The sequence below is a fragment of the Palaemon carinicauda genome, chromosome 8 (genome assembly GCF_036898095.1).
Source record: "Palaemon carinicauda isolate YSFRI2023 chromosome 8, ASM3689809v2, whole genome shotgun sequence".
Classification (NCBI taxonomy): Eukaryota; Metazoa; Arthropoda; class Malacostraca; order Decapoda; family Palaemonidae; genus Palaemon; species Palaemon carinicauda.
Window position 1 is genome coordinate 142,510,127 of NC_090732.1, and position 19,314 is coordinate 142,529,440.

The 19,314-nt window shown below is 35.9% G+C and overlaps 1 protein-coding gene across 1 annotated transcript in view; it reads right to left on the minus strand.

Moving 5' to 3' along the window:
• LOC137646003 (nitric oxide synthase, salivary gland-like) overlaps positions 1-19,314 on the minus strand; it is a 264,792-nt gene that overhangs the window by 9,140 nt on the left and 236,338 nt on the right. The window contains exons 23-24 of the mRNA XM_068379135.1: positions 4,172-4,299; positions 3,056-3,198 (exon numbers count right to left, since the gene is read on the minus strand). Coding sequence (XP_068235236.1) covers positions 3,056-3,198; positions 4,172-4,299 — 271 coding nt within the window. The remainder of the gene's footprint in view (positions 1-3,055; positions 3,199-4,171; positions 4,300-19,314) is intronic.

Here is a 19,314-nt window from a genome sequence, read left to right on the forward strand (position 1 = left end):
TTTAGATAATATGGGAGTTATGGAAATTGGGCGGTAATCAGTGGGACTTGAGCTACCACAAACACATTTACATAGAGGAGTAACATTACCAATTCTTCAACTAGTGCTAAAAGCTCCTCTTCTTGCTAACTTGCACAAAATAACAGATAACTTTGGAGCTAAGAAATCTGCTGTCTTTATAAAAAACAAAGGAAAAATACCATTTGGGTCTACACCTCCATAAGCATCAAGGTCCATCAACAGAGCTTTAATCTCACGAGATCGAAAAGCTAAACTAGTTAGTTTAGCCTCAGGAAAACAGGAATGAGGAAGTTCAAGTTTTTCATTACTCTGTTTACTGTCAAAAACATCAGCCAAAAGGGTTGCCTTTTCCTTTGGACAGTGAGTGACTGAGCCATCTGGTTTAAGTAAAGGAGGAACTGTTGCATCTACACCAAAGAGTGCAGATTTAATGGTAGACCACCATTTATGTTCCTGAGTTGTACCAGAAAGGGTTTCTTTTATGGTTAAATTGTACTCCTTTTCAGTTGAGGCATAAACTCTCTGAGCAAAAGCTCGAAGCTGAGTATAGTTGTTCCAGGTCAAATCTGATCTGTTACCCTTCCAAAGTTGATAGGCCTCCTGCTTCTCCAAAAAAGCACGTCTACAATCATCATTGAACCACGGTTTGTCCTTCACTCGGTACCTTAGCACACGAGAAGGGATACGCCTATCAATTATGTTGACTAGATTCTCATTCAAAGGGACAACAGGATCTACACTATTATATAATTGTGACCAATTCAAGAACAAAAGATCATGTAAAATCCCATTCCAGTCTGCTTGGGATTTCATATAAATTTTACAAGAATATGATATATCAGGGACAGGCTGCTCAGTCTTCACTAATAATGAAATCAAGGCATGATCAGATGTCCCGACTGGAGAACCAACCTTACCAGTTATAACGCCAGGGGAGTCAGTGTATACAAGGTCCAAGCAATTACCAGACCTGTGAGTAGCTTCATTTATGATTTGCTCACAGCCTGATTCAGAGGCAAAGTCTAAAGCTCTTAAGCCATGGCGATCGGTAGGAGAGATAGAACTTAACCACTCCCTATGGTGAGCATTAAAATCACCAACAAAGACAAAAGAAGCCTTTCTATCATCTTCTTGTATCTTAGCCATAATGGTAAGAAGACAATCGAAGATAGAATCATCCATGTCTGGATTCCGGTAGATCGAACATAAATAAAAGTTGTTATGCCTGCCACAAACTTTTATTACCTGAATCTCATGACATCCACATTGATAGCAGGACTTATGAGAAGCAGGGTACTCGGTCCTAATATACACCGCCATTCCCCTGGCCCTAGGGATGGCATCACGTTTCAACATTATTGGCTTCTTAAAACCAGTTATAAGGAGCTCAGATGAGTGCCTCATATTAGAAACCAAAGTTTCTGAGCACAAAAGAATATCATACTGTCTGGACGCAACTGTAAGGTCTTGGATATTTGCATGAAGACCACGAATATTGCAATACAGAAGACGACATTGACGAAATCTAGGACGTACTGGTCCCGGATTTCGCTCAATGTCTCCAGACAGCATATGAATTAATAGAAATAAAAAAGAGACATCATACTTAAAAACTAGATTAACAAGAATTATAACAAAAACAATACGTACAGAATTATAAACAAAGTGATTGATGATACCCATAGACTATAGTAAAAAGTCGGAAAAACTGGTCAACATGGAGGAGCCGATACACCATGCAAGGCTAAATACCCTCCAGGATAGCCACTTCAACTGAAGGGAGGACAGTAAGGATGGTTTTGAGAAGAAAAAGAATCAGAAAAAGGAAAAGATAACCTCTTGATAAACCACCAGGCATCCATGGCCCTTCTATTAAGCCTGCCCAACACACCATTTCAAAAAAAACAAGAGGAAGAAAAAAAAAATAAGATAGAATAGTGTGCCTGAGTGTACCCTCAAGCAAGAGAACTCCAACCCAAGACAGTGGAAGACCATGGTACAGAGGCTATGGCACTACCCAAGACTAGAGAACAGTGGTTTAATATTGGAGTGTCCTTCTCCTAGAAGAGCTGCTTACCACAGCTAAAGAGTCTCTTCTACCCTTACCAAGAGGAAAGTACACTGAACAAATTGCAGTAGAGTAATTAACCCCTTGGGTGAAGAAGTGTTAAGTATCTCATTGTTGTCAGGTGTATGAGGAAAGACGAGAATATGTAAAGAATAGGCCAATAATAATAATAATAATAATAATAATAATAATAATAATAATAATAATAATAATAATAATATATGAGCTGCTGATCAGATCATCTTAAAACTACTTCTATGCAAGCAAGTTATTTATATACTGATATCCAAGCCTACGTTTTATTTCTTTCAATTCTATAGAGTAATAAGGAAGGTAATTCCGAACGAATTAATCTTCAGAACACGGAAAATTTATTTTTCATGTTAGAATTGAGACTCGGATAACTAGAATAACATGACACTAGATATCAACTATTCTTTACATTATTCTTAAAAAGTCCTTCATGAAAGTTTCATGGAAAAATAATAAGATTGTTTACTGTCAATTGTGGGTGTGTGTGTGTGTGTGTGTGTGTGTTGCAGGTGGGAATCCACTGTCCAAGTGCCCACATACAATGGCGATACCTTTCTATCACACCATCCAAAAAAAAAAATATATTTTTTTTTTTGACACTTCAGATAAATAACGCACTCTTGTCTCGGACCTAATTTCACACCAGAACAGTCGCTAACTTTAACACATACCTAGCTTATATCACCACAACTTTTAATCGTTCTAAACACCCTCAAAATTGCCCTTCTATCGATTATGAGAAAAACTCTTTTCAAGCCAACGGACACCACGCTCAAGTTTTTACTTTTAAGCTTCACTTAAAACTGTTTCATTGCAAACACAATTTAATATCCAGGCGCATTTGTTTTTCAAAGCCTATGCGCGCATGTGTGTGTGTGTGTGTGTGTGCGTGCGCGTGTGTGTGTGTGTGTGTAAGCCTCATAGCATTCTTACCTTAGGCATCCTAGAATCTCTTGATAGTGCCAGATAGGCTTCCTTTAGCACCTTGGCTCTACACATGGCAGCCTTTTCTTCTGCGTAGAGATCTGTAGCCCGGGTCTGGCAGCCATAGTAGAGGGTTACTTCACGCCTTAGAGCTTTGAGTACAAAATAGAACAGAAAAGATAGACTATAACATTTTACCCTCAAAACTAACTCGATGAATAAAACTATTTTATGGAATATAAGGATTTTAGATTATGGGGAGATGAAAACACATAACCATCTTTACAAATACACAGATAACAGAACTCGGGAGCTTACAAGACAAGAACTACTGGGATCACAATTTTTTTTTCTTTTTGTTTCTTTCCTTCGGTGAAACTAAATCAATGTATGAAAACGGAAGACTCCTTTGATGTAATCACTAATGAAGGTGCTTATTACATGACGGGCAATATATTTATCTTCACATTTTCTCAACACGACACTGAAAAGTGTACCAACCGTGTGTCATACGATCGTACATAGTTCATTTCGTGTATATATTATGCTTGTATCTTCGCTCTTCCCTCGCACTAAAAAGAACCAGAATAAACATGTCTGCTTTTCTCATCTTTAACAATGTCTGTTTTTGAACATGAAATTTCTTGTTGCTTTGAGCTTTTGTATATAAAGGAGAGTGTTCTATAATCAACTCACTCAGTTGCTTTCATACTATTTTTGAGTCACAACCTTCTTTCGGCCCATCACAAAAGTATAAATTAGTTTCTAATACATTTTTCTTACTGAATAACGACTGCTCTATGTAGTAGCTGTGCGAATTCAATTTACTAGAAAAGACTATGCTGCTGTTTAGAAATATAAAGAGAGTTTAAACAGCGTGGTGGGAGAAAAACACAAGTAAAGATGCCGATCTGTAGCTAAACTTTGGTAATAATTTTGTACATACATCACTCAACTGTATAAAAACACATCAAGAATAAAGTTTACGATGTTAAAGGGAAATGTATGCGATACGGTTATGGAAAACATTATACGGCAATGATTTCACTAGCAACGTAGTGAAGCTATTACCTTGACATACTATGTGTGCCTATATGCTTATTTATGATAAGTTGAAGAAGATACCTGATCGGTTTATGCTGTACTGATAATGGTAGTGTTGCCATATACCCCTTAGTGGTGCAACACCGCTTCCTGCGCCAATGAGAATGATCGGGGAACTTCCTTCTTCTGGAAGGTGGAATTCAGGAGCACTGCAAAATATAAGAAATAAAAATGGATATTAGTAATCTAAAGTGATGAAAGCTGATGATGATAAGTACTGCGTAAGTGATAAATATGTAATCTAAAACGAAAATTTTCTTTAGTGTAAAGCTCAAAGGTGCAATTAACCAAGTAGGCTATATCACAGCAGTGGCGTAGCTGGAATTTTGTCAGTGGGTGGGCACCTAAGGGGGCATAGCTGAATATGGGAGGGCACTAGGCTATCAGAGCGAGCCTATACATGCTAATGTCAGAACCATTCTGTTAGTCGGATGAGAAAAGTATTAGGGCATACCCTGAGATCAGCGGTGATAATCAGGCATTATATAGGGATATTTGATACTGTATATCTAGTAAAACCCTAAAAGTACAGAAATCAGCTACATTATAATTATACGTAACTACAGAATAGGAAAAATTACAGATATAAACCGGACAAAATAAAGTGGTCTATGCAAAGCCCATTAATTCCTGAGCTTATAGAAATTGTAAAATATAAGCATAGAGATAAAAGAAAAAAAAAAAAACAGTTTACAAGTCTATTATGTAATAGGTACTCTTGATCAAAAATTAAATGGATGAATTAAATGTATGTATGTATATATATACGTATATATATGTATATATATGTATATATATATATATATGTATGTATATATATGTATATATATGTGTGTGTATATATATATATATATAATATATATATATGTATATATATATTTATATATATAAATATATATATATATACATATATATATGTATATATTTGTATATATATAATGTATATATATATATGTATATATATACATATATATATATATATATATATATATATATATATATATATATATATATATATATATGTGTGTGTGTGTGTGTGTGTGTGCATATAAATACATACATATATATATATATATATATATATATATATATATATATAGATATATATATATATATATATATATATATATATATATATATATATATATATATATATATATACATATATATAAAGTTACACCCCGTTTGTGAACCCACCCATTTCATGAAATGAGCAAAACATTTGAGCACTTCATGAAATGGACAATTTGATGTACGAATCTTGAGAACTTATGCATAACTAGTTATCTTTTATATATAACTGGTTTTAGCCAGAAATTGTATTTCATGAAGTGGTTGTAGCAATCTAAAAAGCTTATGCAAAACTAGATGTTTTTTATGAATAACCTATTGCTTAGCCTGAAATAGTTGGCGGTATTTATAAAGAAAAGGATATGCTTATACTTGAAGAATATGAAGGAAATCCTTCTACTTGTATTCATAAACATTTCAAGCACAAGCTTCTACTTTTAGAGCAAAAGAATATCCTTATAATCCCATAAAAGTAAATGGTTATACATAAAGAAGACCCTTTACTTCATATAAAGAGCATATGCTTCGAAAAAGCTGAGTCTGGTCAGTGGTCAGTAGCAGACTGCAGTTCGAAGAGAAAGGTTGTTCTGTCCGATTCTCAGCACGATGGCAGATTTTGTGGATGTGAGGCATGTTAAACAATACATGCCCCGTTTACCCAAACTTGATCGTGAATTCAAGATGTTATTCCGTTTTGAAGAACAAAATGTACATTGGCTTGCGGACAGATATCTTGTCCACACCTGGAATCTCGACGAAATATCAAGGTTAAGCCATAACTTGGTGATAAGCATTTTACATTTGCTTTTGCATGTATAAACAGTTGGGAAAATACGAAGGCTGCTGTATTTAGGGATGTATGTATGTACAAATAGTATATATACTGTATGTATGTATGTATGTATATATATATATATATATATATATATATATATATATATATATATATATATATATATATATATATATATATGTGTGTGTGTGTGTGTGTGTGTGTGTACAGTACATGCAAATATACTGTATTCATATAATATATAAATATAGTTTATATATATATATATATATATATATATATATATATATATATATATGTGTGTGTGTGTGTGTGTATGTATGTATATATATGTCTGTGTATATATATATGTATATATACATCGTATAAATATACATATATACACAGAATATTCATATACTGCAAAAGCTTATATACATGCATGTATATACATATATAAACTATATATATATATATATATATATATATATATATATATATATATATATATATATATATATATATATATATATATATATATATATATATATAGATTTGTACTAGAAATATTGTTCTAAATCCCAAGCCTGAAATAATTTAGCTGAAATAAACTATTTCAATTGGGTTTGCTTTAAACCTCAATTACCCTTCTCCCTTCGTCCGGGTATCTTAAAGTTTCCTTCAAACTGCAAAGTTGAGCGTTTAGCATCTTCAAAACTTTTCAACTCAAATCCATAAATCAAATCACGTAGTTTATCATTATTATTATTATTATTATTATTATTATTATTATTATTATTATTATTATTATTATTATTATTATTATTATTATTATTATTATTATTATTATCATTATTATTATTGTTGTTGTTGTTGTTGTTATAAAACAAGAATGGAATTTTTCGCGAGTCCTAAAACAATTCGGAAGAAAATCTTCTCGGATTTCCAAATGGCTTCAGAAGAAATAGCCATAGACTTAGCATGGAATTCTGAATGCCTCCAGAACGGAATCTCAGAACGGTATCGAAAGAAAACTTTCGCAGATTTCCAAATGGCTTCAGAAAAAATAATCATAGACTTAGCATGGAATTCTGAATGCCTTCAAAACGGAATCTCAGAACGGTTTCGGAAGAAAATTTTTCCCGAATTTCCAAGTCTTCAAAGGACATAGCCGTATACTTAACATGGATTTCTGAATGACTCCAGAACTGAAATTTCCAGCAGTCCTCAACAACTCCTCCCATAGCTTTAAATGACTTCTGAAGACCTGATCTTCATTTTTTCAAACGTAGCCTGCAACACCTCACATGATCTGTATGTAGCTGGCGAAATCTAACCAAGGAATTGCGCGTCAATAGGAGTAAAAGGAAATGAGTTGATGACTGGAAGAAGGATTCCACTTAACTCACAGAGATAGCGTTCTGGCAGAATAGGAGCTGCAGGGAAGAATTATGTGTTACGTCTTCGGAACACCATCAACTACAGATGGTTTTGGTTGCTGCCGAAGTTGCAGATCGTTCGTTTTATATCGCCCGACCTATAGAAAGACACGAGATCTTCCGTTGGCAGCTGAGCTTTGAAGATCATAATGTATGCGCCTTGAAGAATCCTTTGCTTGGACTTTTGCGACGATGTCTTACTAAAGGAGACTCTTGGAAAAAGTACGAGGCTTTGTATCGGTGCAAAAACGGATTGCGGGGAATGAGGATGGAGGCAGAATGGTTCAACTGAACGGTGAGTGACGTGTAGTTCTTCAACAGGATTGTCCCAAAATTCGCCATTAAAGTAAGGACATATCCAGACGACATTGGTAAATATATCATGTTGCTCGTCATTTACTTTGGCATGATAGTGTATGCGGAGAAATCGATAGTATTCATCTCTTTACTCATTGCCCAGATAGGTAAAGAATAAATGCCTTCGATTTCCCTGAGGAATCTGACGAAGTGAGGACTTGCGGCACTGAAATCTCTTTTGAAATCTAGGACACAGACGAACTAAGGAAAAGAGACAATGAAATCTCGAAAGACACAGATAATCTAATGAAAGAAGATCTTGAAAACTAGAAGACAGGAGAGAACAGCGAAGAGGAGTCTCTAATGCCAGAGTTAAGACACCTAAAAATAGAGAGCCTCTAATGCTAGAAGTAAGGCACCTCAAAATATAGATTGAAGACCCTCTAATGCTAAAAGTATGGAACCTAGAAACATATGTCAAAGAACTTCTAATGCTAAAACTGTGGGAGCTAAAGAGAGAGGTCAAAGAACTTCTAATGTTGGAGGTGTGGGAGCTATAAAAAGAGGTCAAAGAACTTCTAATGCTTGAGGTAAGGGAGCCGAAAAGAGGTCAAAGCACTTCTAATGCTAGAGGTGTGGGAGCTAAAAAGAAGTCAAAGAACTTCTAATGCTAGAGGTGTGGGAGCTAAAAAGAGGTCAAAGAACTTCTAATGCTAGAGTTGTGGGAGCTAAAAAGAGGTAAAAAATCTTCTAATGCTAGAGGTGTGGAGGCTAAAAAGAGGTCAAAGAACTTCTAATGCTAGAGGTGTGAGAGCTAAAAAGAGATCAAAGAAATTCTAATGCTAGAGGTGTGGGAGCTAAAAAGGAGTCAAAGAACTTCTAATGCTAGAGGTGTGGGAGCTAAAAAGAGGTAAAAGAACTTCTAATGCTAGAGGTGTGGGAGCTAAAAAGAGGTCAAAGAACTTCTAATGCTAGAGGTGTGGGAGCTAAAAAGAGGTCAAAGAACTTCTAATGCAAGGAGTGGGAGGACTAAAAAAAAGGTCAAAGAACTTCTAATGCAAGGGGTGTGGGAGCTAAAAAGAGGCCAAAGAACTTCTAATGCAAGGGGTGGGGAAGCTAAAAAGAGGTCAAAGAACTTCTAATGCAAGGGGTGTGGGAGCTAAAAAGAGGTCAAAGAACTTCTAATGCAAGGGGTGTGGGAGCTAAAAAGAGGTCAAAGAGCTTCTAATGCAAGGGGTGTGGGGGCTAAAAAGAGGTCAAAGAACTTCTAATGCAAAGGGTGTGGAAGCTAAAAAGAGGCCAAAGAACTTCTAATGCAAGGTGTGGAGAAGCTAAAAAGAGGCAAAAGAACTTCTAATGCAAGGGGTGTGGGAGCTAAAAAGAGGTCAAAGAACTTCTAATGCAAGGGGTGGGGGAGCTAAAAAGAGGTCAAAGAACTTCTAATGCAAGGGGTGAGGGAGCTAAATAGAGGTCAAAGAATTCTAATGCAAGGGGTGTGGGAGCTAAAAAGAGGCCAAAGAACTTCCAATGTAAGGGGTGTGGGAGCTAAAAAGAGGTCAAAGAATTTCTAATGCAAGGGGTGGGGGAGCTAAAAAGAGGTCAAAGAACTTCTAATGCAAGGGGTGGGGGAGCTAAAAAGAGGTCAAAGAACTTCTAATGCAAGGGGTGGGGGAGCTAAAAAGGAGTCAAAGAACTTCTAATGCAAGGGGTGGGGAAGCTAAAATGAGGTCAAAGTACTTCTAATGCAAGGGGTGGGGGAGCTAAAAAAAGGTCAAAGAACTTCTAATGCAAGGGGTGTGGGAGCTAAAAAGAGGTCAAAGAACTTCTAATGCAAGGGGTGGGGGAGCTAAAAAGAGGGCAAAGAACTTCTAATGAAAGGGGTTGGGGAGCCAAAAAGAGGTCAAAGAACTTCTAATGCAAGGGGTGTGGGAGCTAAATAGAGGTCAAAGAACTTCTAATGCAAGGGGTGTGGGAGCTAAAAAGAGGTCAAAGAACTTCTAATGAAAGGGGTGGGGAAGCTAAAAAGAGGTCAAAGAACTTCTAATGCAAGGGGTGTGGGAGCTAAAAAGAGGTCAAAGAGCTTCTAATGCAAGGGGTAGGGAAGCTAAAAAGCGGTCAAAGAACTTCTAATGCCAGATGTGTGGGAGCTAAAAAGAGGTCAAAGAACTTCTAATGCAAGAGTTAGGGAAGCTAAAAAGAAGTCAAAGAACTTCTAATGCCAGATGTGTGGGAGCTAAAAAGAGGTCAAAGAACTTCTAATCCAAGGGGTGTGGGAGCTAAAAAGAGGTCAAGGAACTTCTAATGCAAGTGGTGGGGGAGCTAAAAAGAGGTCAAAGAACTTCTAATGCAAGGGGTGGGGGATAGATGTCGCCAGCGAGGCTTTGGGGAAGGCGCAGCGGCGTCTGTGTTCTTTCTGATGCGTAAACTTAATCAAATACAAGTAAAAACAGCGCATTAAATGCGTATCATAAATACTAAACTCTTTCTTTTCTTGACAGCACAAATGAAATCTTATAAGTTCCAACACGTAACTAAGCGCTCCCGAAACACGAGTCAACCTTTTACTTCTGTTTGGAGGATATCTTTGCAAGTAAAAGGTAATCATTATGAATATGGAAAGAAAGATTTGCTTATACTTTTACTTTTTGCTTCAGAGAATTACCTTGTACTTCTACCTTATGCTCACAAGGATATCCTTCACTTTTATGAATACCTCCCATTATTTCATTAAGTGGTTGTTTAGCCAGAAATGGTATTTTCAAATTTTACTAGATTAAGAGATTCACCAATTTTTCTTAGTACGCATTCAAGTTTTAGCCATGGATGAACAAATACAGAGTTGTGCCTCTTTGTGTTCTTCTGATTGTGAGCAGGTGGTAATTACAGTTTTGAAGAGAGGAAAGACTGGAAAAAAGCTTAAAAGAGAAGATTACCACATTTTGAAAACTTTTCAGGTTGTCTTTTCTAATGAAAAATAAAATGTTTAAAAGAACAATGGAAATTATATGGCAACCAAAGGATCAGTCACAGGAATTATCCAAGTAGCCCATTTTAACACTGGCCGGCCATAGTGGTGAGAAGACTTACAAGAAGATTAATTTAGTATATGGCAACATTCCAAGATCAATTGTTTCACAATATATCCTCCAACGTGAAGGCTATATTGAGAAACGTTGCAGAAAGAAAACAGCAGCAGGAGTTGTTATCAAACCTCTATCGGCAAGCTTTCTGAAGGAAAGGGCCCAAGTTGTTTTAGTAGGTATGCAGACTATGAGGGATGGAAGATATCACTTTATTTTACATTATGTGGATTACCTAACCACTGGAATCAAAGAGGGCACGTAAGGTTTCCCATGAGCTTCTTTTTCATCTTCTTGGATATAGGTGCACCCCATATCCTTCAATCAGACAATGGTCGGGAATTTACAGCAGCAATTATCGAAGAACTTGCCTCACTGGGGCCTGAACTTATTATAGTGAATGGGCGACCAAGGTATCCCAAAAGCCAATGATTTGTTGAAAGAATTAATGGGGTAATGAAATTTAATACTCATGGCATGGATAAGAGACAATAATTGTGCTAAGTGGAGTTATGATGTCCAATTTGTCCAATGAGCCATGAACAGTTCATATCATGAAGTAATCAAGATGGCTCCTTACCAAGCACTTACTGGCAACAAGCCACGATGTGGTCTCAAGTCATGTCAGCCAAAAGAATTTACCAACGGAATTTCGTTTAGTATTGAAGGAGAAGACTTTGAAAGGCTTTTGGAAGAAGTTCCAGATCCTGTTTTGAGCACTGCAGACCCAGATAACCAAAGCCCACCTGATGATGACCCAGTTGCCCAAAGCCCAGTTGATGACGACCCAGTTACTCAAAAACCAGCTGATGATGATCAAGTCAACCAAAGCCCAGCTGATGAAAACCTAATTTCAGCAAACCCTGAAAGTGAAGCACATAGTTACAGACGCCCAAATGCACCCAGCAATATATGCAAGAAACAAAGCTTGGTCTTCATCAGGCAATACGAATGTTAGCACGAAGCACCAGACCACTGCGCGCAGTTGGTGTTGGTTTCAGTGTCAGTGCCTTTTTCTCAATTTGACCGCTGTAAAAGAGATCCTCAAAACTTAGTAGGTATTGTATTAGTAGTTGAAGACAAAGGATATGTGATTGGCACAAAAAGAGGAGTTATAAATGGCAAACTTGCTAGGAACCAGTTTGAATTTATTGATTACAAAGGAGTTGTGGCAGAAAATATCCCAACAGAACAACTAGACATTCGCGAACTAGTTCTAGCAGATAGTGTGTGTGGTGGACAGGGCTACCAAAGAAATCATTGTATGAGCATCTGCTTAACTAAGAGGTGTTCTTGTTTAAAAGCTGGCCTGCGCTGCACAAGTGCTTGCCACAGCCACAGATGCTGTGACAATATTAGTAAATAGTTTTTAGTAATTTTGTCTCTCCATAATCATTTTTAATTATGAAGTAAGATTTTCCTTTTGTTTCTGTATTTCTTTCTGAGAAAAAAAAAAAAAAAATATATATATATATATATATATATATATATATATATATATATGTATATATATATATATATATATATATATATATATATATATATATATATATATATATATATATATATATATATATATATTCGGTGTTTATATCCTTCAAATCTTTTGATGTATTTATATCTGAATGAAATATAATTTTTCATCCATTATAACTGCTCAATTCATGTATTGGGCAAGAGTTCATTTACACATTTCATGAAGTGGACCGGTCATTTGCCCATTTCATGAAGATTTAAGAGGTTTGCTCAAAGTAACAAAATAGAAATAATTGCTTGCTATACATTATACTTTATGAAGCAACAGTATACTGCTACATGACGCAGTTTAAGAATATTCTCCTGTTCCTGTGATTTTCTGTAAACCTATCTAAAAGTTCCCTTAGATCTAGTTACTTTCTGTTAATGACACATAAAGACTGTTTGACGTGGCATTGCCCAATGCAATTATGAGTTTATTCTTAATACATTTCAGAGCAGAGAAGCATTTCTCTGCTGAAGCTGACATGTGTAACACTACAGAAATGCCTCCTCATGTGGAGTCAACACTTTTGGCAAGTCTAACAATGATGTAGGCCTTCCTGTGTCACTTACGTTTATATAGCGTCTTTCTAACATGCGTTTTGCAGAGAACAGCTTATGTTTAAGATCTTCAGTGTTAGCATTATAGGCATGAATAACTCCACACAATTTCTTGAAAGATAAAAATTCTGTACTTTGTAAGTGACTTTAATACCTTCATAAGTGTTTATGTTTCATTACTTAATCGGCTTTTCACTTCTACAACGTATGAGGTAGAATAGGGTAGAAAAGGGAATCTGTGCTAAATCCTTAACGTTGAGGTCAAAGAGTGTGCTAATGTGCTTCCTAACTGTTTTCCAATTGAATCAACAACAATAAAGTCTTGCAATTTTGTAGAAATTCTACGTTTTCTTGATGGTCTACATTCTTAAGTATCAAAACCAAGAGCTGTTGAACTCTTCTCCCCCAATCCACAAAGGATCTAAAGAAGACGGGTATGAAGGCATCTCTTTAAACTTAACTGTTACAGTTTCTGTTAATTCTTGAGTTTTTACGAAGTCAAAGATAGCTAAGTGTAGCAACTCTTATAAAAGAAAATTAATATATTTCTGAAAAAATGTGTCATTTTTAATAGCTCAAAACAATTCTTAATCGTATATAATTAAAATAACACAAGGAAAAAATATGTATAGATAATGGTACAATGGATAAATGTAACGAAATTGTGCATACGCATATCATGGCGCAAAATTCCGGATTGATTGATTCATCTGAACTCATCTTACCATCGCGACAAAACTTGGGAATCTGGAATATGTGAGGATTCATCGATGTGATAGTCATATGTAAATATGCACATATAAATATACATGTTTAAATACATATACACTATCCCGTTGAGATACTACCGCTCGTGAGTCATGGGGTCCTTTGACTGGCCAGACAGTACTACATTGGACCCTTTTCACTGATTACAGTTTATTTTTCCTTTGCCTACACACACACCGAAAAGTCTGGCCTATTCTTTACATATTCTCCTCTGTCCTCATACATCTGACAACACTGAGATTACCAAACAATTCTTCTTCACCCAAGGGGTTACTGCACAGAAATTGTTCAGTGGCCACTTTCCTCTTAGTAAGGGTGGAAGACTGCTTAGCTTTGGTAAGCAGGTGTTCTAGGAGAAGGTCACTTCAAAAGTAAACCTTTGTTTTTTAGTCTTGGGTAGGGCCATAGCCTCTGTACCATGGTCTTCCACTGTCTTGGGTTAGAGTTCTCTTGCTTGAGGTTACATTCGGGCATACTGTCCTATCTTATTTCCCTTTCTCGTGTTTAGTTAAAGTTTTTATAGGTTATGTAGGAGATTATTATTTTAATGTGTCAGTTCTTGAAATATTTTATTTTTCCTTGTTTCCTTTCCTCACTGGGCTATTTTCCTGTTGGAAATCCTGTTCTTGTAGCATCTTGATTTTACAACTAGGGTTGTAGCTTAGCAAGTAATAATGATAATAATATAAATACATCAGAACTTGGAGCCTTATAAAAGGCTTCGAACATAAGCTAGTTACAACTCTGAGCTGTGGAAAGAATGATGATGGGAATATCACCAAGAGTCAGAAAAAGAGCAACATGGATATTAGAGCAAGCAAAGGACAGGATATACTAACAACATATGAGGAAAATAAATGGACATAGGTAGGAAATATGAGAATGGCAGATAATAGATGGACATTAAGAATAACAGAATGAGTCTCTATAGATTGCAGAATAAACAGAAGGAAGAGAAGACAATGGATTGACGAACTAAGAAAATCTGCAGGTATAAAGTGGCATATAAAGACCTTAAACAGACGTGAGTGGAAGGACATGTCTGGGGCCTTTGTTCTGCAGTTTTCTGGTAACATAGGATGATGATGTTAGAGTGCAGATCTCCGCCGCGGAAGCTTATTTCTCGACCTTTTGCTCAATGTTGACCTTAACCTTTGACCTTAACATGTATTAATTGGCGTGGATTTTCCTAGTCAAATATGAACCAATTGTGAAGTCTCTGTGACAAGGATTTTCAAACTTATGGCTGATTACATGATATGGACGTTTTTCTCGTCCTTGACCTTTAACCTTTCAAAATTTAATCATTTCCAGCTCTTTACACAACAGTTTAAAATCCGTGCAAGTTTCATTACTTTACTATTAAAATTTTGGCCGTATGGTTGATGACCGGATTTCGACCTTTTGCTTGACCTTGACCATGGACTCGACTTTGACCTTCAACCTTAACAAGTATTAATTGGCATGGAATTTCATACACTCAAATGTGAACCAAGTTTGAAGTCTCTGAGACAACGAAGTCCAAACTTATGGTTGATTACGTGAATTGAATATTTTGCTTGACCGTGACTTTAACCTTCCATATCAAATCATTTCCAGCTCTTTAAATAACAGTTAATCCCTGCAAGCTTCATTACTACTCGATTAAAATTGTGGCCAGAAAGGTGTTCACTAACAAACACACAAACTGGGTGTAAAACATAACCTTCTTCCAACTTCGTTGGCAGAGGTAATAAGAACTTGAAATTGTAATGGAGTGATAGTTTTATAGATACGAGGTCTGTTTGAAGCAAATAATCCGACTGAATACGATCTGATTATACGTTTAAAATAGAAAATAAAATAGGCGTATAATAAATGATGGTAGATTTTTTCTCTCTTTTTACCATATTATTATTATTATTATTATTATTATTATTATTATTATTATTATTATTATTATTATTATTATTATTATTATTATTGATGCTGTAAGTCCGAGGGCTCCAACAGGGAAAATAGCCCAGTGAGGAAAGGATAAAAGGAAACTAAAGAAAAATAATTAACAATTATAAAATATTTTAAAAACAGTAACAACATTGAAATAAATATTTCATATATAAACTATAAAATCTTAAAAAAACAAGAGGAAGAGAAATAAGATAGAATAGTAAACCCTCAAACAAGAGAACTTTATCCCAAAACTGAAAGTATTACTGCTACAATAATAGTATGATACTGAATCGGTCATTAATTAATACTTTTTGGATTAAGTTTGACGAAGAAAAGGTAACTTTCCATACTTAGCTATTTCTTAACTCTCTTATATCTGTAAATGAATACCCACTCCGCTCTCTCTCTCTCTCTCTCTCTCTCTCTCTCTCTCTCTCTCTCTCTCTCTCTCTCTCTCTCTTCCTATTCTAAAAATGAAAATGTAACTTGTTTGTCCTAGTTCAGTCTCTCCTAATATGTTAGTGTGTAAACAAATAACACTCTCTCTCTCTCTCTCTCTCTCTCTCTCTCTCTCTCTCTCTCTCTCTCTCTCTCTCTCTCTCTCTCTCTCTCTAAAACAGAGACAGAGGGTTCACGCCGAAAAACCTGAAGAAACTGCGAAAATACGAAAATAATTTGTATTTCAAAAGTTATCATTTATCAATATTTGACAATTAATTTAACAGTATCCGAATATTTTTTAACTTAAAATTTTGATTTTCACCGCCCCAGGCCTTTATATTAAAGCGTAATTCCATCATTCAGCCAATGCACTCCTGACGATACTCGATAACCTCTTTTTCGAGAGGATGGCGAGTCCTATTGAAGACACCGAATATGGAATGGAGAAACGTAAATGCAGTTTCCCTGTTGTCTTGAAAACTTACCGAGGATCAGTTTGTCCAGAGAGATCCTGTCTTCGCTTCTTTGGACGCCATTGCGGGGATTATCTACTCGTTATAAACGTAAACTACACTTAAGTACCGAATTTAGAAGTGGCAAGTCATGCATAACCTGGATGAAAGAGCAGACGATTCTTCACTGGAAAGAAAACCCTGAAGCCGCGAGAATTCCGGGAGAATCCTCAAGCCAAGACTTTCCGAAGAATCCTAAAGCCAAGACTTCCTGGAGAATCCTCAAGCCAAGACTTCCCGAAGAATCCTAAAGCCAAGACTTCCTGGAGAATCCTAAAACCAAGACTTTCTGGAAAATCCTAAAGCCAAGACTTCCCGAAGAATCATAAAGCCACAAGCCTTATCAACTGTTGCGGGGATTGAGACCATTCCAGCTGAATTGGACTTATGGTTCAATGTAGTTTCGTGTAAAAATTGTGAGGGGGAATGGCGAGAGTCATTCTAAGCTGCGCTGCACAAGCAAGACCAATTTTGAAACTGCATGAACCCCTTCCCAACTGTGGAATCTTGAACTCCGTCGGAGAAAAACATGGACGGTCTGACTGGGGGTTGCAGAAACGTCTTCAGTGGAAAGAGAACACTGGAGTCTCGAAACATTTTGTTATACCGTAAGACGCCGTTGCCAATGAAATAAAATCGGAGATAACCGCAGATCCAAACCTAAACTTCGGACGGGGCGAGAGAGCCTCACAATTCATTCTGCTTTAGTATACGAGATGACGTATCTGAAGAACCGACTTCACTCCTATTGCAAAAATGTATTTTAATTTTCGACTGAGAGTCAAGTGAAAAGGTGTTTCGAAATGCGTGTCGACACCAAATAATAAATGGATAAAAGTAAATGTAGTTTTCTTATCCTAAAAAGTAACGAGCTCAATATGCCCGGAGAGATTTTTGGACCCCATTAAGATATTGTCTACTCTTTTGTGTGTGTGTGTGTGAGTGTGTGTGTGTGTGTATTTATACTGTATATATATGTATATCTACACACACACACACACACGCACACACACACACACACACACATATATATATATATATGTGTGTGTGTGTGTGTGTGTGTGTGTATGCTCGATATTTCAAATACAAATTAGGAGAAGAAAATCTAAAACTTTTCGTCAGATCCCAGATGTCTCCGGGATCCAGTTTCGTTGTGAAGACATTCTGGAGACTCCAACAATGACTCAGACCCGATAGCTGTTTTTTTTTTTTATAATATGGTTGGTGATGGGCTGAAAAAAAGTTAAGATTGTATATGGATAGTTTTACACGTGATTGTTATTGTGGTGCAGGTTTGGATGCTAAAGTCGTTTCTGGAATGGAACGGAATCTTAAGGATCTTATTGGAGCTTTAAATGAGAAGCTTTTATGTTGTTACTGTTGTTCCGCATGCAAGGGGAATGTCTGGGAATGAATCGCGATCTTATAATAATCAAAAGGAAGGACTCGTCAATGGTAAGGTGGAAGACAGAAAACTAGATAATAGCAACATTGACCGTTGTAGCAGGTTTCATAGAAAAAATACGATTCTATTTTGAAACGTCAGGAAGAAACATGGCGGGAGAGAGAATTCTTATACAAGAAAAAAAAAAGATAAAATAAAAGAAATGACAGAAGAATTCGAGGGAAAAGTAAGGTCGTCGGACACCAAACTAATAATAACAAACTTGATGTGGAAGAATACGTGGCATTGCGAGAAATTCTGAAAAGAGATGCCTAGGACTCAGCCTTAGCTAGAATACGAGAAATACTGGAATACGAAAGATCACATGAAATAGGAATAGATGATGAACTGATTCAAAGGTACGAGAATAAGATAAAAAGAGAAAAGGGAATATGGAAGAAGAAAACAAGCCCACTAGAAGTTAAAAAAGGCCAAGTGAAAGAACTTACACAGCATTTTGAGGGAACTGGAAATACTAAAAATGTGAATAATATCAAAGAAATAAATGTGGAAGAATATGAGGCACTGAGAGAAATTCTAAGAAGAGATGCTAAGGACTCAGCCTTAGCTAGAATACGAGAAATGTTGGAATACGAAAGATCACACAAAATAGGAATAGTTGATGAACTGATTCAAAGGTACGAGAATAAGATAAAAAGGGAATATGGAAGATGATGAAAAGTGAATATGGAAGAAGATGAAAATGGAATATGGAAGAAGAAGATGAAAATGGAATATGGAAGAAGATGATGAAAAGGGAATATGGAAGAAGAAAACAAGCCTTGCAGAAGTTCTAAAAGGCCAAGTGAAAGAACTTATAGAGCTTTTTGAGGGAACTGTAAATACTGAAAATGTGAATAAGATCAAAGTAATGAATGTGGAAGAATATGTGGTACTGAGAGAAATTCTAAAAAGAGATGCTGACTCAGCCTTAGCTAGAATACGAGAAATATTGGCATACGAAAGATCACACAAAATAGGAATAGTTGATGAACTGATTCGAAAATAAGAGAATGATATAAAAAGAGGAAATGGAATATGGAAAAAAAAACAAGCCCAGTAGAAGTTCAAAAAGGCCAAGTAAAAGGAGTTTTAGAGCATTTTTAGGGAAGTGAAAATATCACTAAAAATGTAATAAATACTAAGCAAATGGATGTGGAATATTATGTGGTACTAAGAGAAATTCCGATAAGAGATTCTAAGGAAGCAGCCTTATCTAGAAGACAAGAAATACTGAAATATGAAAAATCAGAATAAAAGGATTCAATCTATGGACTCGTTTAAGAGTACAAATATCCAGAAAAAAATCATATAAATAAAAAAATAAAA